The sequence below is a fragment of the Cupressus sempervirens genome, chromosome 5 (genome assembly GCF_028749045.1).
Source record: "Cupressus sempervirens isolate cs-2001-9-10 chromosome 5, ASM2874904v1, whole genome shotgun sequence".
NCBI classification, from domain to species: Eukaryota; Viridiplantae; Streptophyta; class Pinopsida; order Cupressales; family Cupressaceae; genus Cupressus; species Cupressus sempervirens.
The window spans coordinates 218,018,861-218,039,515 of NC_143122.1; the positions used below are offsets into that span (position 1 = coordinate 218,018,861).

A 20,655-nucleotide genomic window follows, 5' to 3' on the forward strand; every position below is an offset into this window, starting at 1 on the left:
GTGCCGTATTCTAATCGAGCGAGCCTGACTCTGCATGCAGAGTGACTGGAAGTGGAGGGATGGAAGTCTGCTTGCTGATCCACTCTCTCTTCTATAGTATAGCAGCTCTCTCTTCCTCTATCTTGAGTTCCACCTCTCTGAGCTAGTGATAGAGTTCCACATCTCTAGCTGCTCTTGAGCTAGTGATAGAGGAGAGAGCTGCTCTATAAAAAAGGCCCAACAACAAATGAAAAATATTAAAATAAAATACAAATTTAACTGAAAAATCCTTTTTTACCTCTCCTTCAAAATTGGAAGCTCTTTCTTTCACTCAGCAATTGTTGTCTACATGTGAGCACGCAAACTGTCATACTTGACCAGATTGTTAAATGATTTTGTCCAGTCCGACATCAGAAATGTTTGTTCATAATTTTCTGCATCAGTTAAGATGCCAGCAACATTATCCAACCTAACTTCAATCACATCCTTCACAAGCCAAAAGATCTTGATCAAGTCTTCTCTTTGTCTTTGTCGTAGCAGAAGCTCCCCCACTCTACTCCTTTGTTTCCCATCTCTATCTTTGAAGATATCATATGTTTTCCCAATCTCATTTAGTCTTCTCTTACTCTTTTCACTCTGACCTCTGAAGTTGTCCATTGCAGCAAGTCACCAAAGACAGTATCAGTAAACACCAAGATTTCTTTTATGCAGGTCTCTGTTTTACCAACAAAGAGAGATAGTTTATGTTTTGCACCAACACACTTCTTCTCAATCTTCTTTTCTATAGTCCAATAGCTAGCACTAAACTACAAATTGTTCTTTTATGTGTGCAACCATACCACCTAGTAATATATTATATACACTAGATACAACAATCTTCTTATTAATCAAATGATCAATCAACAATTTCAATACCAAAATCCTATCAGCTGAAGAGCACTCAGTCCACAGACCTCCAAATCTATCAAATTCACCATGATCTAGCATGACCTCAACAACATCGAGATCAACTGCCTTTGATTCATTGGTGAAACCAAGATTTTCTCCACTTCCTCCTCAGCTTCCATTTCCTCCTTTAAATCTTTTTCTTCTTCTTCCTTCATTTCTTTTGCAACATTTTCTTCCTTGCAAGCTTCTTCCTCTTCACTCTCAGGAATAGCAACAATTGCTTTCCCTTTCTCACAGATCTTCGTTCACTTTGGTTCAAAAGGTGAACCACCAATAACCATTTCCAATTCTTTTGTCTTGAAGAGGGACCTCCTTCAATCTGCCTCACTGGTATGGCATAAGCAACCATCAAACTAGAACCAAGATTTTCCTTAAGAGATGTAAAATGTGCCTTGTTGGCATTTGCCTTATCTTCCAACCCTTCCAGGTGTCTGTAATTTGTTTACAGACAAGAATGTTAGTCCATCATTCAACATTCTCTTTGTCAAGAAAAGACATCATAAAATAGAACACCAAGCACATGACTAGTGACCCAAAACAAAAACCATAATTGTCCTCAATCGACATCTTCACATTCAACATCAAAATATCCAACAACAATTTGCATACATCCATTTGAACATTCTCATTCACCATCTTGCATGTCATATACATAGCCATAGTAGAGGTCGATAGTTACATAATTGTATTTTGTAAAACAACATGGGGCAACATACCTTACAAATGGATACTCAATGGTAAAGATTTGGAATGCATATTGATCCCTACTGATCACTTTTAGGGATTCTTCCGCTTCATGGCTAAGAGATTTCTTTGCAAGTACCTTGCCAATGCTCCACAGACTAGTAATTTCCACAATTACGTCTTTTGTCACTGTACGGTCTATCCAATACCATGGTTTTTCCATGAAGCCAATTCAACATAAACAAGAGAAGTCTTTGTCATCATACCATAGAAACTCCCTGTGAATGTTGAGCTCTAGATTTCTTATTTTTCATATCTTCCGCAGGAAAACCAAATTTCAATTGCTTTATATGACAGTGATTATACTCCTTTAGCTCGATTTCCTTGTTCATGCTTCGCTTCGCATTAACACGAACAAAAAAATTGGGTGCCATGATTTCACAAATATTTTTTGTTCAAGTACTTTGCAAAGTCTCAAATAATGTGCTATAGTAACAAATGGTTCAAAATTTTCACCTTTTGAAAACCACAAATAGCAATAAATGTTGACACCAACCACGTACTTTGCACATTAAACACCCAAAATATCTTGTCATCATTATTACTTTATCTCATCTACCAATAACAACACAATTGCAACCACATTAATCACCCTTTCCTTGTTCATGCTTCGCTTCGCATTAACACGAACAAAAAAATTGGGTGCCATGATTTCACAAATATTTTTTGTTCAAGTACTTTGCAAAATCTCATAAAAGTGTGCTATAGTGACAAATGGTTCAAAATTTTCACCTTTTGAAAACCACAAATAGCAATAAATGTTGACACCAACCACGTACTTTGCACATTAATCACCCAAAATATCTTGTCATCATTATTACTTTATCTCATCTACCAGTAACAACACAATTGCAACCGCTACCTCTTTGGAGCAAGGGAGGTGTGGGATTTGAACTGTTTAATACTCTCGTTGAGCCAAAGAACTTAGCTCAGTTGTCGGTAAGGCTAGTACTGAGATTTGGTACTGCCAAACTTTCCACACTGTCAAATTTCTTCCTCCAGTATGTCTTTTGCATTTAAGTTTTACAACAACATGAGCATCCTTTTCACTTTTTATTGAGACATCTTCAAACTTTCATTATTTAGTGTAATGACTAGTTTGTCCACACTTTAAACAATTTAGATTTCTCTTTTCAAATCTCATTGATTGCCTCCTAAATCCGCATTGACTAGCCTTGTGACCAAAGTTGTGACACACAACAATTCCCATGAAAAACCTTCTTCATTACATTCACCCTTTCCTAATCTGAAATTTGATTTTTGTACTAACTTGCTTTGTGACCAATCTTATGACAATTAAAGCATTGAATTCTTTGTTCCTTTCTCAACCTACAATCAACAGCCTTGCGACAAGATTTTTTACATTTATAATGTCCATTGAAAGATAAATATCTTTGAGCATTTGGTTGTCTTACTGAAGGCTTTCTACAAGATATGTTTGTTTTGTTACCTCACTTGTCACTTAATCCTTTGCATCATCTTCAATTTTCTTTTCTTTTCCTTTATCACTCTATTTTAACTGGTAAAGACTAAACTTTCTTTATCTTTGTAACTTTTATGCTTGGTTAGTAACCGATCTAGGATGATACTGCTTTCACATGTCTTTATTTATTATCTCAGCTTCTTCAGTTCCAACTTTAACTTCTCTTTTTCTTCAATCTCATTCCATTTCCATTTCCAATTCAATTCTTGCTAACCAAGCATTCTTTGATTGGTCAATCAATCTTACTTTGGTAGAGTCTTCCCTTCAAGCCTTTTCATCCAACTTCCTCTGAAGATCAGCTATCTTTTCTATTAGTTCCTAGTCCAAATCAATGCCATTCTTGTTTAATTCTTCCAATTTTCTTAGTTCTTGTTCCAAATCTGCAATTTTTTCCTTTGATTCCTCCAATTCTTGACAACCTCCTTGTGCCTTGCCTTGAACTTTTTAATCTAATCTCTTAATTTTGCAATGCAAGTATTTGCTTCCTTTAGGTTTTCTTTCAATTCCTTATTTTTTTTATTTACATCATAATCACACCGCCCTACGAGACAGGGTTAAACGGGACGCGGGGACAAGTTTCCAAGACAAGGGGACAAAGGGGCCTTAATTTGGGGATGGAGAGAGACAACAGTGGGGGACGAGGGGGTGGCGAGGGGAGCAGGGGTGTATATACTATACATACGGCACTTAAAATGCTAGTTATGAAAAGATGTATTACAATTATACAATATAAGATACAAAGATGTAAAAAACTTAAACATTGAACATTGCATTGAAGTTTTCAACTGGAACATCATGATTCGTGATCAAATGACAAACAATGAACATTGAACATCAGCAAATGAAAGAGTGTCAAATTATATAAATTTAAATTTATAATATATATTAGTCTTCAAATATAGAAATGCAAATGTGAATAAAAATGAAGAATAGAAGGCTTTCGAACAAAGGAGGAAGGAATGGGCCCCACATCCCATTATAACAAAAATAAAACCAAAAAAAAATTAAAATAATGCCTTATTTTTTTATTTTTTAATGTCCCCCATCTTGTTGCTGCAACTAAATGTAAAATAACTGTAATGATGAGAAAACTCAATTAATCTTACCTTAGTCTTGCATATACATCATAAAAGTAAAATTGTTTTCGGTAACCAATTGAATGTATAACTTATCTTTGTCTGTTGTACGTCCGACAACTTGGGGAGAAGTGAAACATTGTCAGGGGCTTAACCACCCAACCTCAGACCTTAACTTATTCCCCACACAATCTCCAACGAAAAAGCCCCTCCCTACCAGGAATTGGACTTGGAACATCTGTCATCTGTTGAGCATCCTGGTATCTAACCACACCACTAGACTTGACAGCAGGAGTTACAATAACAGGATCATGCATGAGCTATTAAATGATATTATTCTAGATTTAATGTATCATATCTGACTTTTATTTTCTAAGTCATTGCAGACTTCATCTCACCTCTTCACCCTTTTCCATGGCTATATAGCCAGTGAATCGTAGGTGTAGAGCATTCAGCTTTGTCTATTTACTCCCAACAAATTCATGAATAACATATATGTTCTAGCTTATCACAATTTGGGATTTGAAAAGGATATTCTTAAAGATTGCAAAATTTATTATTTAATTAATATAATTTAATCATATCTGATTTCTCTTCTGCGTTCTTGTAGAATCATTCCACCTCTTCACCATTTCATGGCTATCAGTAGGTGAATCCCAGGTGCTTGAAAGATTATGAACATTCTTTCTTTTTTATTTACGCCTCTTCACCATTCTGCGGCTTCATTGCTAGTGATTCTCAGGTGCATTGGATGAGCATACTTCTCTTATTATACATTTATCATGGTTTAAAACAATATAATTCTTGTTGTTGATATCCATACTATTTGTGATGGTTCATACAATCATTATGAGACTCCTACAGTTACCATTCAACTTCTTAATGGTGGTTTAAGATAGAATGATATTATATAAAGAACCAAACTGGGAACTCTATGAAATTTGCAAGAAGCCATCAGCAAAGCAACATATAATAATCTCAGTCCTAGTACTGATTTACCATGACAAGCCGGCTGCAAGAGAATATGCATTCAAAAATATAGAAGAGTAACTCATCTGTTATGCATCCATTGGGAAACTTGCAAACTAACCGGCTCCCTCTTCACTTCTTCAGCGCTTAGCCACAATATCCTAGCTGGAATCACTTGAAGTTGAAGTCACACAATCTGAACAAGGTTTTTTTTTTTTAAAACAATGGTAATAGCAGATGTATCAATGGTGTATAGTAAGATATATAAATGGCAATAGCAGACGTTTCAATGGCAAACTGTAAGACGTTTTAATGGCAGATTGCAAGACGTATCATAAGCAGATTTTAGTCGTATCAATGCAGGGACGAGTTGGCAAAAGAAACAAGGAAAATCTGTATGTAGCAAGGAAGGAAGAACTCGGGCACCAAGGAAAAAGGTGATCCTGCCTCTCCCTCACGGCTTCCTTAAATGGAGAGCGAAATATGACTCCTTGGCTCCCACCAATTACAAAAGATTATAGTCGATCATAGTCCAAATGTTTAATTCGAATACCAAGTATTAAATCAATTTATCATGCCAAGTGTTAATCGATTAAAAGCAAAGAATATTAAAATGGAAAGAATAAAGTTGAAAGATAATAATTCGAATATTATAATAATTCAAATTTTAATATATTTGAATATTATTATAATTTTATATTATATATGTACATGTAAATATATCAATGGGGTGACACCACTTTATTAAATTATTATAATATAATGGTACTATCTCATTTTTATATATGTACGTATATAGATATATCTATTATAATAATAAGGTGAAATATCATATTAAATCCTTTGAGGTACATTTAATATTTTAACTCAATTATTTTATGTTTCTCAATTTATTTATTTAAATAGCTCATGTGGGTCCCACAAATGTATTCTGTTTCAAATCGCTAGGTTTTCAACCCATCTACCTAGTGATGGTGATGCTCCTATGCCTAATTCTTTTCTGACAATGCTTCCACCCCTTCGACGTGTTTCCTACGAGGAAATTCTCCGTAATTAAATTATATTATCATAATACATTATTTAATCATAAATAATCATAACGGTTAACCATCTTCTCAATTCCATGAATTCGTGATAAATGATCAACTAACTTGTTATCTTCACTTGAAATTATAACGACTAACCATCTTACCATTTCACAAGATTATAACAAATTAAACTACCAACTGAATTCATGTGAACCTCAATGGCTATATTTTAAATTAGGACAAAAATTGGATGTAACAGTGCATCCCCATCTCAAGTGTGGCCTGGTTTTGGTGGGGGGATGCATCCCCATATTACACTTATTTACATTCAATATCACTTATCATGAGTTGCCAATCTTCCTTAGTGTAGTATCCACATTCCAATTGTTTAAACATCCAAGATCTCCCACAAGAGGTTAATCTCTGGCTACAAGGGACCAAGTTCTAATACCACTTGTTGAACAAGCCAAATAACTAAGGAAGTGAATCAATTATTTGCACAAAAATTATAAAACGTTTCCTCTGTTGGTAAACTTATAAATTGTAGCAATAACAACTTATGATCTATCAATTAAGTGCTTTAAACATCCACATAAAAATGGAAACATGAAAAGCACGAGAACACCGACAGAGCAAACCAATATCTACGTAGAAAACAAAGTTGTACAAACCATGGAAAAGCTAATTCTCATGGAATGAACACTCGTTACGGTAACACCAATTAAGGAGATTTTTACAAGATCCTCACTATTGGTTTTGCTCTCTTGTTCCAACTCACGTCCAATTGGGCTAACTATACTTTACAAAATCGATATCAAAATATATGGAACTAATTGAATTGCATCTATATATTCATGTATAGTTCTCTAATAAAACTCTGCTAACTCCACCCACAATAGATTTAAAGGATGTAATCTTCTCTGTGTCCACCAGAGTAACGAGACTCACTGTGAGTCGGGCGAGTCTCCCAAGTCAGCAAGTCAGGGAGGACTTGCCGGGTCAAAATGACCCGTGACCCAGGCTCGATGGGTCAAGGAATGTGACTCACCTGACTCGCGTGACTTGCGAGTCAAGGCATGACTCGCGGGTCCCAACTTGCTTAACCCAACCGCAGTAGTCAACTTCCAACAAAGTGAAAACATAAAAAATACTTGTTTTTTAATATTTTTTTTTGTTCTTTTTATCCTTAAGGCCCTTTAAGGGCTTTCATAACTCTATTGTGAGAAAAAGAAAGAGAGAGAGGAAGGAAGAAGAGAAATAGAGTGCCATTGTTTTGCAACCTACTGAAAGGAAAAGGAGAAAAGCTTGCATTTGTGACATATTGGAGCAACTATACGCTTGCATTTAGCTCATCAAGGAGTTTATAGGAGCTCTTCTCAACACTTCTTAAACTCATTTCAAAGATGTTAGAGTTGATTTTTTGGATTTTGATGGTTTTTTCTCTATGCTTATGGGTTTTTTGGGTGAATTTTTTTTATATGTTTATGGGTTTTGTTTTACTTTAGATCTTCATAAAATACAATGCTTAAATGGCAATATTTGGTCTAAAATGTCTTATTGCAGCAACCTTGACATTTTTCCTTACTCATAATGGCTCCTCCAGCTAAAAAACCCAAACTCTCTAAAGGCAATAAAAAATGAGTGATGGAAGTACACCACAAAATTTCCGGGTAGACATAGAACTCAAACAAAATGCCTATTTTGTAAGGTTGTTAATAGTGGGGGGATAAATAAATTGAAATACCATATTGTTGGCATACGTGGTCATAATGTTGAGCCTTGTAAAGCTGCAACTCCAGGCTAAATGTTTTTGTTATGTTGCCTTAGAAAAATATGAAGAAGAAAAGGAATTAAAACGAAAACAATCAGCTGAGTTAGCTGAGAAAAACAATTAGCAGAGTTCACTGAGATTGGTTCCAATTCCCTTCCACACTCATTTGGAACTACTTTTGTATCTAGTTGTACACCCCTAGGTTCAATAAGTTGTGTTGGAGAAGGTGCTTCCCTTCCCCCCTATTGTCCTAGTGCTTCTGCTAGTGGTACTTCTTCTACATCTATTCACTGCTAGTGGCACTGCCCCTGCTAGTAGTACTAGCATTACCTTTGGTCCTAGAGTTAGAAAATCTAGGTTGGACAATTCTTTTGTATCACGTTCCACTCCTCGTGCACAACCCTCACTTGAGAGCTTGGTCTAGAAAAGGGAGATCCATGAAGCTAGAACAAGCGCAATTTGCAAGTTTTGGTATTTTTGCAACATTCCATTTATAGCAACCAGGTACCTCAACTTCATTTATATTTGATTGTTTTACGTTTTAAGTTTTAAATTCAATTTTTAAATTAAATTTTGTAGTTTTAACTTGATGTTGAAATATGCTAATTAAAATGTTTTTATAAATGTAATAGGACTCCTTATTGGCAGGGGATGATTGATGCGGTTTCCATCTATGGTACAAGGTTTAAAGCCCCCACTGAAGATGAGTTGAGTGGCCCCCTCTTCCTAGAAATGGTTGAGAAGATTGGTGTACCATTATGACAAATGAATGGATAGACAAGAGGAATAGGACTCTCCTCAATTTTCTTGTTTCTAGTGGAGGTAATTCATCATCCTCTGCTTCTCTAAGTCTAAAATTTAATGTATGATTAAATAACTAAAATTTTGTTTTATTGACTATTCAATGATAATTATCTTGTTTAATTTTCACTTTCAGGATTCACCATGTTTTTGAAGTCTATAGATGCTTCCTCACATGTCAAAAATGCAAAATTCTTATGTGAAGCTATTGAGGTCATAAGGGAGGTGGGGGAAGATAATGTTGTCCAAGTGGTGACTGATAAAATTTTAACTTAAATTATGTTGCAGCAGCTAAAATTTTAATTTCTAAAAAAATTATTTTAGTTTTTTATTAAATTCTGAAAATTAAAAATTTTTTAACACATCTAAATTTTTAATTATTTACCAATTAATTTAAAATTATTGCAAGAAAACTTTTGATGGAGAGACACCCAAGAATCTTTTGGACACCATGTGCAACCCATTGCCTCGACCTCATGTTAAGAGGATATTGGCAAGCTTGAATGGGTGAAATCATGTGTTGCTAAGGCCAAAAATCTTTGGAAGTTCATCTATAATCATGCCTTGGTCCTCAGCATTATGAGGGAATACACAAAAGGAAAGGAGTTGGCTCATCCTGGTATCACAAGATTTGCCTCTAATTTTATCACACTAAAATCCTTGCTGAATTCAAGGTTACATTTGAGGTACATGTTTGTTGGTCCACAATGGAGTTCCTCTTCCTTTGCCACCACCCCTGCAGGGATAGATGCAACAAAATGCATTTATGATGAAGAAGGTTTTTGGGAGCCATGTAAGGAGATTGTGGAGGTAATTTAAATTTTAAAAGCTTAAGTCTTAAAACTTTATAAATTAATTTATCTCATACATATTTTTCTTTTATTTTCATTGTGCAACTTTGCAAAGTTTCATCATTCACTAAATTGTTTTTGTTTAATTGTTTTATAGATCACTAAGCCCCTTGTTGCCCTCCTATGAGTTGTTGATGGGGAGAAGCCTGCTATGGGCTACATATATGAGGGCATGGATAGCACCAAGGAACCTATTAAAGGAAAATATGTAGGAGTTGAGGACAAGTATGGCCCTATTTGGGACATAATTGATAGGAAATGGCAAAATCAGCTTCATAAAACCATCCACGCAACAGCCCATTACCTCAATCCAGTATATCGTTTTCATGAAGATTTCAAGGCAAATGAGGAGGTTCTTAGTGGCCTATACATTGTGGTATCGAAGATGGCCACTAATGCCACAAATATATTGCTTGAGATGGATGCCTATAATAATGCAACAGGGCCCATTTTTTCAAGTCAAATTTGCAAAGAAGGTCGTACAAAATTGTAGCTTAAGCCTTATACAATCTAGTTTCTAAATTTCTAGCTTTAAAGTTCAAATTTTGAACTGAGACTAATATTATTTCTTTTTCCTTTTTTTAAATTCAGATAGATGGTGGCAAATGTTTGGGCCTTCAACCAAAAACCTTCAGCAAATCGCCCTCTGCATGATGAGCCAGCCAAGTAGCGCTTCTGGATGTGAGAGCAACTGGAGCATGTTCAAGCACATCCACTCAAAGAGGTGTAACAAGTTGTCTGTAGAGAAAATGAATAACCTAGTCTTTGTGCATTACAACCTGCGCATTAGGACCAGGGAGATTTTGGATAGTGACAACACTCCGATTACTCTAGAGAAGGTCGATCCAGAGTCTACATGGATCACTGAGGCTACTGATCCTGTCTTTGATGATGAAGACCTAGAGTGGGTTGACGAGGCAAACAGAGAGGCTGAGGCCATGGCTATAGCATTCCTAGTGGCACCTCGCAGGCACTACCAGAGACTATAGTTGATCCTAGAGGCACCTCGTAGGCTAATGCTATGGTTAATCAATCATCCAAGGCCTAACTTAGACACCTTACTAAGAGGCATTTTATAGATTATACTAAGCATGAGGTTGAGGTTGAGGTTGGGGATGAGGATGAGGATGACAATGACGATGAGGATGAGGATGAGGATAACGATGACGATGACAATGACGTTGACGATGACAATGACAATGAGGATGAGGATGAGGACTAGGAGCCATAGCTATAGTCTTGTTTTAACTTTTTGTTTAACTTAACATATGATCAGAGTTTGGAACATTTGATGATGACTATTGATGTGTTGGATTTCATGGATTTGATATACCTTTTGATGGGTTTCATGAATTTATCATTTTATATATCTATGATTTTATGTTTTTACTTTTCTATTTCCTTCAACTACTATTTAAATTTTAGTATTTAGCAATTTACCTTTGTACTTATGTAATCAATGTATATTTAAGTTTTAAGTATGTGCATTGTGATCAAATTACCTTCTATTTCATGATGTCATTGTGTATTTAAGATTTACTCAATCATGGGTGCATGGAATGTTCTTTAAATCTTTAAAAATCTCAAAATTTTAAGGTTTTTTCACTTTGCCGAGTCACTGTTGAGTCCAAGCCGGGTCACAAGTGAAGTTACCCTTGCCGAGTCCAAGCCGGGTCCGAGTCACGTTACTTTGGTGTCTACTATCCAATCCACTGCTATCGATATGTAAGCCTCCCTTTGATATTTGAGTACATTTCCTCACACATACCATTACTACAAGTTTGCACAAAATATGCAGCTACAATACCACACATGTTTTATCCACTCTCACTCTTGGATACAAAAAGTTATTCTTTATTTATATTGGTTCCCAACTATACATGTGTCGACCTTACAACTAGCATGTGATATCAACAATGCAAAAGATATAATGTTACATTGAATTTCAAAGCGCCAACCCTAAATCTAGGACATGCTTAAAAACACTTAACCAACACACTACAACATGAACCATAGACAGGTCACACTTAAGATATTATAATTCACATCACATTTGCCAAAGTCACTTGAATGTCACAACCAAGTCTAAGAGATGATAACATGAGATAACTAATACCACTGATAGAACAATATTCATAGTATGTTGTAGACGATACACCAAAACCATCTGATGAACTGCACTACAGCCTCAGATATAACAACAATCTGAAGAAACATTTGTAGCCATAGCAATCACTAGGAACCAATAGAGATAGATGAACACCAAAAACATATAAGTGCACCGATACATGTGAAGCATGAATAGAACATAGTGCTCTATGCTTGATGCACCAAGGGACATTAGAAACATTCATATTAAACCTTCCTTGTGCACAATCAAAACTCCTATTCCATCACCAACAACCAATAAGATATATTCAAAACTACCAACAACCAACCAATACAACCAGTGTGTTGATATGGAGGTTTTGAAGGTTTTAGTATCAATGACAATCAATGCCAGCACTAGCTCACTGATTCTAGAATAAGCGATAGTAGTTACAGCGAATCATTAAAGATCATCTCTACAGATTTGATAATCATTCATATTTGAGATAGCAAGACAATCTTATCATTATTGCATGTAATGTCCCCATTTTTGGCGAGCTACTGCAGTAGATTGAGTCAATTCATTATGGTGACCCTTGTGAGCTGACAAGGTCATTTGGGGGTCTCAGTTGTGGACTTACTTTTAGTAAGTTAAATTTGGGCAACCGCCATATCTGGCAATACAGATGGTGCTGCTGGCAGTCAATCATCCCTTGCATCAGATGAGGCTATTTATTGCATGAGTTCATATTTATTAATTGATTATTATTATTATATGTTATAAAGAGAGGTTTTGTTGGTGAAGCTTCTCAAATGGAGTGTCATTTGGGAAACAAATGACTTTGGGGGATTATAAATATGAGCTCATTATGAAGGAAAAAACATTTGATTGTCTATTTTCTTTTATTGCTTGTGAAGATTTTCCTGAGGTTGATTTTCTATGCCCTTGCTGAAGTATAAAAGTTTGAAGCTGATTGTGCTTTCCACAGCTGAGGTGTTGTGGTTAAATTTGGGAATTATTCTAGTTGAATTATCTTCCCCGTCTGTATTTTCTGTTGCTTTGAGAGAAGACTTTGGTACTGAGGGTCTGTGTGTAAGCTGAAAATTCTAGAAGAATTACTGATTGGTGTTTAGATTTGTTATTGAAATATAAACAATTGAAGGATATTTCTCTACTGTTTCTCTCTGTATTTGAGAAGTCTGTTTATGCTAAAGAAATTTCCATCATTGGAGGGAGTTCTCAAGCTACTGTTGTTTTAATTGCACCTGCGTTTGGAAAGTGAGCGAGCTGTAAGTATTTTGAGGGCTGTTGTTTCTCAACCTGGGGCAGCATTTGACCTGTAACTGCTTGCTGTTACCTGCTGGCAGCGTCTCATCAAATTGGGAGGACCTGTGACTTCTCTAGAAGGGCCTACGTTCTATATTTAGGGGAATGTGTTCCATTTTCCAGGCCTATGATTTGTCCATATAGCCTGCAATTGAATTGTGAAGGGCTGTGCCAGCATTTAAGAGAGTTACATTCATCATCTGCTAAGCCATATGAGCACATATTTGGACCTGTGTTTCCACTTCTAGCCTGTGGTGTTGGTATTTTCTAATTCACTGTTTATTAATAAATAGAAGCTTTGTAATCTGCAATTGGTATGTAGTGAACATCAGGACCAAGCAATTCATGTTAAAATTCTGATTTCATAATTAGCTTGAAGAATATATTTGCAATAGATTTCAAAACTAGTGTTTGTCCAAAATTTCAGAATTTTAGTGTTCATTTGGCATAGCATATAATATGCAAAATATTTCCTTGAAATCTGAACTAGTTGAACAATCATCATTATTATTCAGAAATTGTCTTAATCTTTTAACTTCTTGAGTGTTGTAATTTGGAATTGGGGAAAGCTGCAAACCTATAGCATTTGAAATTCATATCAGCGATATTAAGTTGCTTGCCAAGTGTTTGAAGAAATGCTAGACGATTGAATTATGAGGAAGTTAAGAGTCATAACCGGCTAAGGGTTATTACTTATTACATTGCACTAAGGATTGTTAAACAGACCTAATCATCTTGCATGTATCCAATTGTCAAATAAGAAATAGCGGGGATATTGTCTCACATAATATATATTCCATCAATTATATAGCATAAACATATATAAGTGGTATCATAGATTGTCATTCTTAGTATTACTTGAGACTTTGAGTAAATAAATCTCTTGCAATTGAAATTTGCGAGTATCTATCCCAAATTTGTAAGTTATCACAAAAGGGAAAATTACAGGCAATTTTCACAAAGCTTTATTGCAAGAACCAACCTCTTTAGTATGGTCTATGCACCATTAAGAATGTTGGAGGTGATGCCTTTGAGATTTATCTTCAAATATATTTGCATACTTGCCCAGTTTTGGATGCTGGCATTCTGTGCATAAGTTAACTCTTTAAAAGACGCTTTAATTATAAAGGAATAGCTCAACCCAGACAAAGTCAGTCCTGATTGCAGCATGCCAATAAAGAGAGATCAAATTACTGACACAGGATAAAAAACATGCATAATCAGGAAAGTTCAGTCTACCAGATCAACAAACTTGTTCAAGTGCCTCAACAGAAACATTACACCAAAGTTCACATCATATAACTTTATCTACAGTTGCTCTTCAAACTTGCTGCAATGAGGACCATTGCTTCACAAGGAAGGATGACCAATCTAGAAGACTTTAAGAACTTAATTACATTATGGTATCACAATTGTACATCAAATCAAGTGCCAACCATGTCAGAACCCATCCCATAGAACCTGCTTTATCAGATGAGATACCACAATGTGCTGACAGTTTCAACAAATAATATACAACCACTAGAAAATGACTAAGCATGAAACGTAAGCCATCAAAAGGTGAGTGATTGCTCTTCTTCTAACCATCAAGTAATTTAGTTGATTCCACAGTTAGATAATGTACAATAGATTGTAACATTTCTTAATTGCAGAGTATCTTTACCCAAAAGCAAATGACCTGACACCACTGCCATATAATCCCGTTGCTCAAAAAGCTAACATAGACTATTATGCAACAATTAAGAACTCTCAACTCGGGTAATCCATTCCTAAAAGTGTTTACAATAGATGCAACATACGTCGAAAATACATAAAGGATTTGGATGGCAACTGACTCTGCAAAAATGGAGAGATTTTCATAAGGAACTACATGACAGCTTTTTCTACAAAAAAAGACTAATAGTGGATGAAAAAAGTAAAGATTTTTGCAAATGATTCTGATCCTTAGCCTCATAGTTAGTATGCATGCCATGAATTATGTGCAGCTATTTAAATACTTACATTCAAATAACATATTTAAATTTTCTTAAACACACAAAAAAATTACACTGGATTTGGCATCAAATTATGTGGACAGGCAAAAGAAACTTTCCAAGGAAATAAAAATAAAGTCATACTTCGATTCAAAGATCTGCAGATTAAAGTAAAGTTTATTTAATGTTCTTCATAAGTTTGTATAACCATAAATTATTCAATTGTGAAAGAATAGTGTACCTTTGAAATGTGGTCTTCCAAAATTTCACAAGTAGAGAGAAACCGTTTAGCATATATAGGATCTTGTAGCTCCACCATAACATACCAACGAAGAAAACTTGCAAGATCAATATTATGCACAGCTGTGAAAAATGCATATCACCATCTATTAGAAATATTTCTTTAGCAAAATCACAAACAGCGTAGAAAGATAACATTTCAGTAATTCTTTCCATGCAAAAACAAAATGCCAAAGGCATTTATCAACTAGAAATTTAAATACAAAAAGCATTTCAAATGTCTTCACTCTTGAAATCAAACAATTTGCCTACAGTTTGATTGGCAGCCATCAGTTTGTATCTGAGGGCAACATTCAAGAGCCATTTTTTAGAAAGATATCATACCATTTAGTTTGGGGAAGTCGTGATCTTTTAGATAAGATTTGGCTATGATTGTACAAGCAAAGCTTGAGGGAGTGGTTCTAGAAAGATGTTCTCTCTTTGCTTTTTGGGCCACTGACATACATATCATTGGTATTTTAAGGTCAAATGTGTGCAAACAAAATGGAGACAAACAAGAAATTTCTCCTCAAGCCCATTGACATATATTTATTCTACATTTTATAAAACTTAACAGTAGTGATGATTATAAGAGGATGGATGGATTAAAAAATTCCTTCTATTTTTACACTTTAATGAAGCTATTGTCAAGACTGGAGAATAGAATTTGTACGAGGAATGAATAACTCTTGTTCAACATAGAGACTTCTTGAGGTATCTAAAGACCCTTGTTAGTAAAAGTTCCATGGTATTGGCTTCTTATCCATTTATCAAGATGATTACTCTTTATTTTTCTTGACATTTTCTTAAGTTTTTGACACCCAGTTTCCTACTGTTTTTAAAAGCGAGGTGGGATGGTCAAGCATCGCCATTTAGGATAGAAAACATTAATTATGACCAAACTGAGTCAACCCAAGTAGGCAAGCATTGGATCTCAGAAAAGATATATAATAATGATCTCTTCCATCAATTTTATGTCCTTTCTAGTTGCATATGTAGCATATCATAGTGAAAGTATTTTTTAAGTTGAAAAGCCTAGAATCTGTGGGGTAAGATGATTACTCTTTATTCTTCTCAACATGTTCTAATGTTTTTGACTCTGAGTATCGTACTATTTTTAAAAGTGTGGTGGGATGGTCAAGCATTGCCATTTGGGATAGAAAACATCAATTATGACCAAATTGAACCAACCCAAGCAGGCAAGTGTTGGATCTCAGACAAGATACATAATAATGATTTTCTTCCATTTGTTTATTGAACTTTCTAGTTGCATATATGGCATATTTGTAAATCATATCATACTGAGTATTTTGAGTTAAGTTCAAAAGACTAGAATCTGTGGATAGGACTGTAATTTATATTTTTTCTATAGCTCATTCAACATATGAACATACACATCTATTTGTAAATCTTATCAACAGCCATTGTAAACATCCTTGCAATTGCATAAGTTAATGTAGACAAGTACTTCACCAAAATCATAGTAGTGAGTGCTGGGATTGGAATACATAACAGATAGAATGACAAAGTAATATAAGATGAGTACAGGCAGAAAAAACAGATAGTAGTGTATTAGTGTTTTAATTTGTATCTTTCAAGACAACTCAAACCAAAATAGTGTGTAATGTAAAAACCTTCTTTAAATTATGAGCAGAAGCACCCTGGGACCTAAACTACCATAAACACTGAGATATGGACAATATATATAGTTGTAAACATTACAACATACAAGAATTTTCATAGAGGACTCTGAAATTTCAGTGTTACAAGACTTGGACTTGGCTCGGACTCGGCAAGCTGATTTTTGACATGGACTCGGACTCGACAAAAACACAAGGACTTGGCAAACTGAAAAACCCAAGAAATTCAATTACTTTTAAGGATTTTAAACTTTTTTCATGCATCATTTAATAAATTGACATTAAAGACAATAATTGAGATAAATAGAAGCTACTTTGCACACATTCACAAGTTTGCATTGATCACATAAGTATAAATGTGAATTTCTAAAGGAAATAAGTTAAAATAAATAACATACTAGAAAAATAAATAATGCTTTAGGAATATAAATAGTGTCACTGTCCAATGTCTACAATGTTCATGGAATATGAGATCCATGGAATTGAGAGTTCAAAACATATATCAAAATAAAAGCTAGACTAGAAGACTAAGACCCTAAGTAGCTTATATTTGTGACTAGTCGATCCTATAATCTTCCTACATGTACACCTAAGATGGGTCATAGAAAATTCTGCGAGCATGATCTTTGCCTCTGTCTAAGGCTTATAATCAGATTCAACATTTAGTGATTGTTCTACTTCTCGGTTATAAGGATTCTTACGTTCCATGAGCAAGATGGAGATAAACTGATAAAGACCTCAAAGTGCTATTGAACAATATTAATGTAAAATAGTATAAAAATATAAAGACCCTGAAGTGCTATTGAACAATATTACATTCCTAAGGCATATAAAAATTTAAATAACATTGATGTAATAATATTTAGACTTTCGCTTTATACAATATTTATGCAATAACAATTAATATTAACAATATCTAAGTATGAAATAATGAAAATAATTTTTATAATAATATTTTTGAAGTATGCTAATTATTATATTAATATCTTTCAAAGAATTATAGATAATAACTTATCACCATTAATATTTACATTAATGCTAATGATATATAATGGTGATTTATATACGTTAAAATATAGTAATAACTAATATGTTCTAAACTATGTTCCCCCGAGTTTGCAGGATGGGGACGGTGGGATGGGTTTCCAGGATGGCAAAAAATTTTGGCAATTTATATATATATATATATATATGGAAATTTACAAATATACACTAAAATTTGCAAATATACATGTCATTTATATGAAACTAAGCACAAAGCATGTCATTTAAACATTATAGAACCTTAACATTCACCATTTGAATGTCATCTAGGAAATAATAACCGGATTCGGTACTCAATTGTCAATATGCATTTCAATATGTGAACAAAATATTTAAATATAAGTTTAGCAATGAACAATATCATAAAATTCTGAAAATCTAAATATGCCCAAACTTCAAAGGCTAGAGGGCTGCCAAAGTATCATCATCATGTTCAAGTTCAACATAGAAAACAAAATATAGAAAAATGAAGCAGGTTGCTGCTCCTATTCTGCCTCTGCCTCCATGGCATCAAAATCAGAGTCCTCACTATCATCCTGAGTAGGAAGCGCAATCTCATCTGATGGAATCTCAACCAATCCTGGTGTTGTCTCGTCCTCATCTATCTGGGCCACATCCTTAGGCTCAACATCCCACCACAAAGCTGGTGTCTCTCTATTCTCTGGAGCCTGACGATCCGCAAGTTGAAGAGCATGATGCACTGTCACTAGTTTCTTCGCTCGTTTAGAGGTAAGTTTGTTCCTCTTGACAAAGTGGATAAATGAGTATGTGGACAAATTTCCTCTCTGCACCTGAGGCACTAGCAACCTATGCAAGGAGGCGAGTGGTAAGTTTTTTTAACTCAGGTGTATCTCTCCTGTGCCAGGTCCACCATCCAATATGATCTCTTTGTGCCAAAACCACTCTATCCAACCTCGCTTATAGCTTACACAAGTTTGGGCCGCGAATGTTGGTGAACTCAAGGAATTGTGAACGAAGAGTAGAGGCTTCTTGAACCGAATATATCTTATCAATGGCTCTTCTTAAGCCATCCAATGCCTTGGGATCATTGCATGGGAGGCCCCTTCCAGCCAACTATGCATACCGTTTGGAATTTAGAGTAAAGGCTGCCATATAAAGTGGGGTATTCATTATATTCCACCTCCACATCACAATAGGCCTAATATGCTCCTCATAAAACCCCAATGTAAGATCCTTTTCTACAACAATTCTCTTCATCTTCCCCAACATGCTGTCAAAAGTCTCATATATATCTCCCAAACTAGGGACATCGGTATCAACATATCTAATGACATCTACAATGGGTGCTATGTCAGAGCAAATATATCTGCAAGATGCAAACAAATTTAAATTTAAATTTAAAAATTTTAAGACTATTAGTATGAAAATCAACAAACAAAAGACTAACATTAAATTTAAAAATCAGCAACTTACCTCATTATAGACCACCATCTCTCATCAAGGATCCTTTGCTTCACTGCTTTTCCTTCCAAGGACTTAGTATTGGACCTATAGAGACAATTATAAATATAAATAAAGTTTATCATTAATGACTAAAAACATCACATGTAAGTTTGTAAACGCTATAAATATAAATAAACTTAAAGCAAACTAAAAGTAAACTACAATTAAAATTGACATACCTTGTTTCAGCTAGTTTAAGAAACTCCTTAGAGAAGGACCTAAATAGAGCAAGTGAAGTGTGGTGGTTGCATATAAACATTTGCACTTCTCTAGCTTTTAACACTGCATGTTTCACCCATTCAATCTTCCCTATGTCCTTCAATGCATTGTTCAAGGCATGAACACAAGAAGGGGTCCAAAAGATGTGCCTATAAGCACCCTCTATCATCAAACCGTTGATTTGCAAATAGGTGCAAAATCTGTGATAACCTGTACTACACTAGCCGACCCAACTTCCTCTATGGCATCTCTCAAAATGGTGAACTGGAAATCTACATCCTTCTTTCCTAAGCAATCTATGACTTTCAAAATATACGAGCCAACAAGGGATGTGACAATAATATTAATGAGTGATCGATGTCTAACATCAGTCCACACATCCATCACAATAAAGCAGCCCGTCCTAATCCCAAGTATGTTTCATATCCTCAAACAACAAAGCAACTAAAGTACTCTTCATCAAGGATGGTGGTTTGTAGCTTATGCTCACCAGGGGTACAAATGAGGGATTCATATTCAATGTATCCTTCACCATTTGTTTAGAATTAGTGGAACAAGCTACATGATATGGGCCACCATTAGCAACAAAGAATCTACCAATTGATGCCTCACACTTTTCCTTTCCCTGTGCATCAAACATACTTTCCACTGAGCCCTTCACACCACTAGTCATCTTCCTCTTCCCTTTAGTCTCAGTAGGGCTGCCACTAGTACCAATGGCGGATGACATATGCCCAGATGATTGTGACTGAATAGATGGTGATGTTAATGTTAAATTTTTTAGCTTCATTTCAACCTCTAAGTGCAATCTTTGGCATTCTAATGTCTGTTTATCAGTCAAGTTAGGACAAGCTTTGACTCCATGGCATGCAACACCTAAAAAGTGTGACTTCACCCATGTATAGCTGCCCCTAAAATCATCAAGACAAACATGGAAATCCCACATCCTAGTCCCTCCTGCATTCTTTTTA

The 20,655-nt window shown here is 35.1% G+C and overlaps 1 protein-coding gene across 15 annotated transcripts in view; it reads right to left on the minus strand.

The window, feature by feature from the left end:
• Positions 1 to 20,655, minus strand: part of LOC149555204 (phosphatidylinositol 3-kinase, root isoform-like) — a 130,211-nt gene that overhangs the window by 42,329 nt on the left and 67,227 nt on the right. For all 15 annotated transcript variants that reach the window (XM_089829267.1, XM_089829272.1, XM_089829269.1 and 12 more), the window contains one exon: positions 15,280 to 15,401. In XM_089829267.1, coding sequence (XP_089685393.1) covers positions 15,280 to 15,401 — 122 coding nt within the window. The remainder of the gene's footprint in view (positions 1 to 15,279; positions 15,402 to 20,655) is intronic.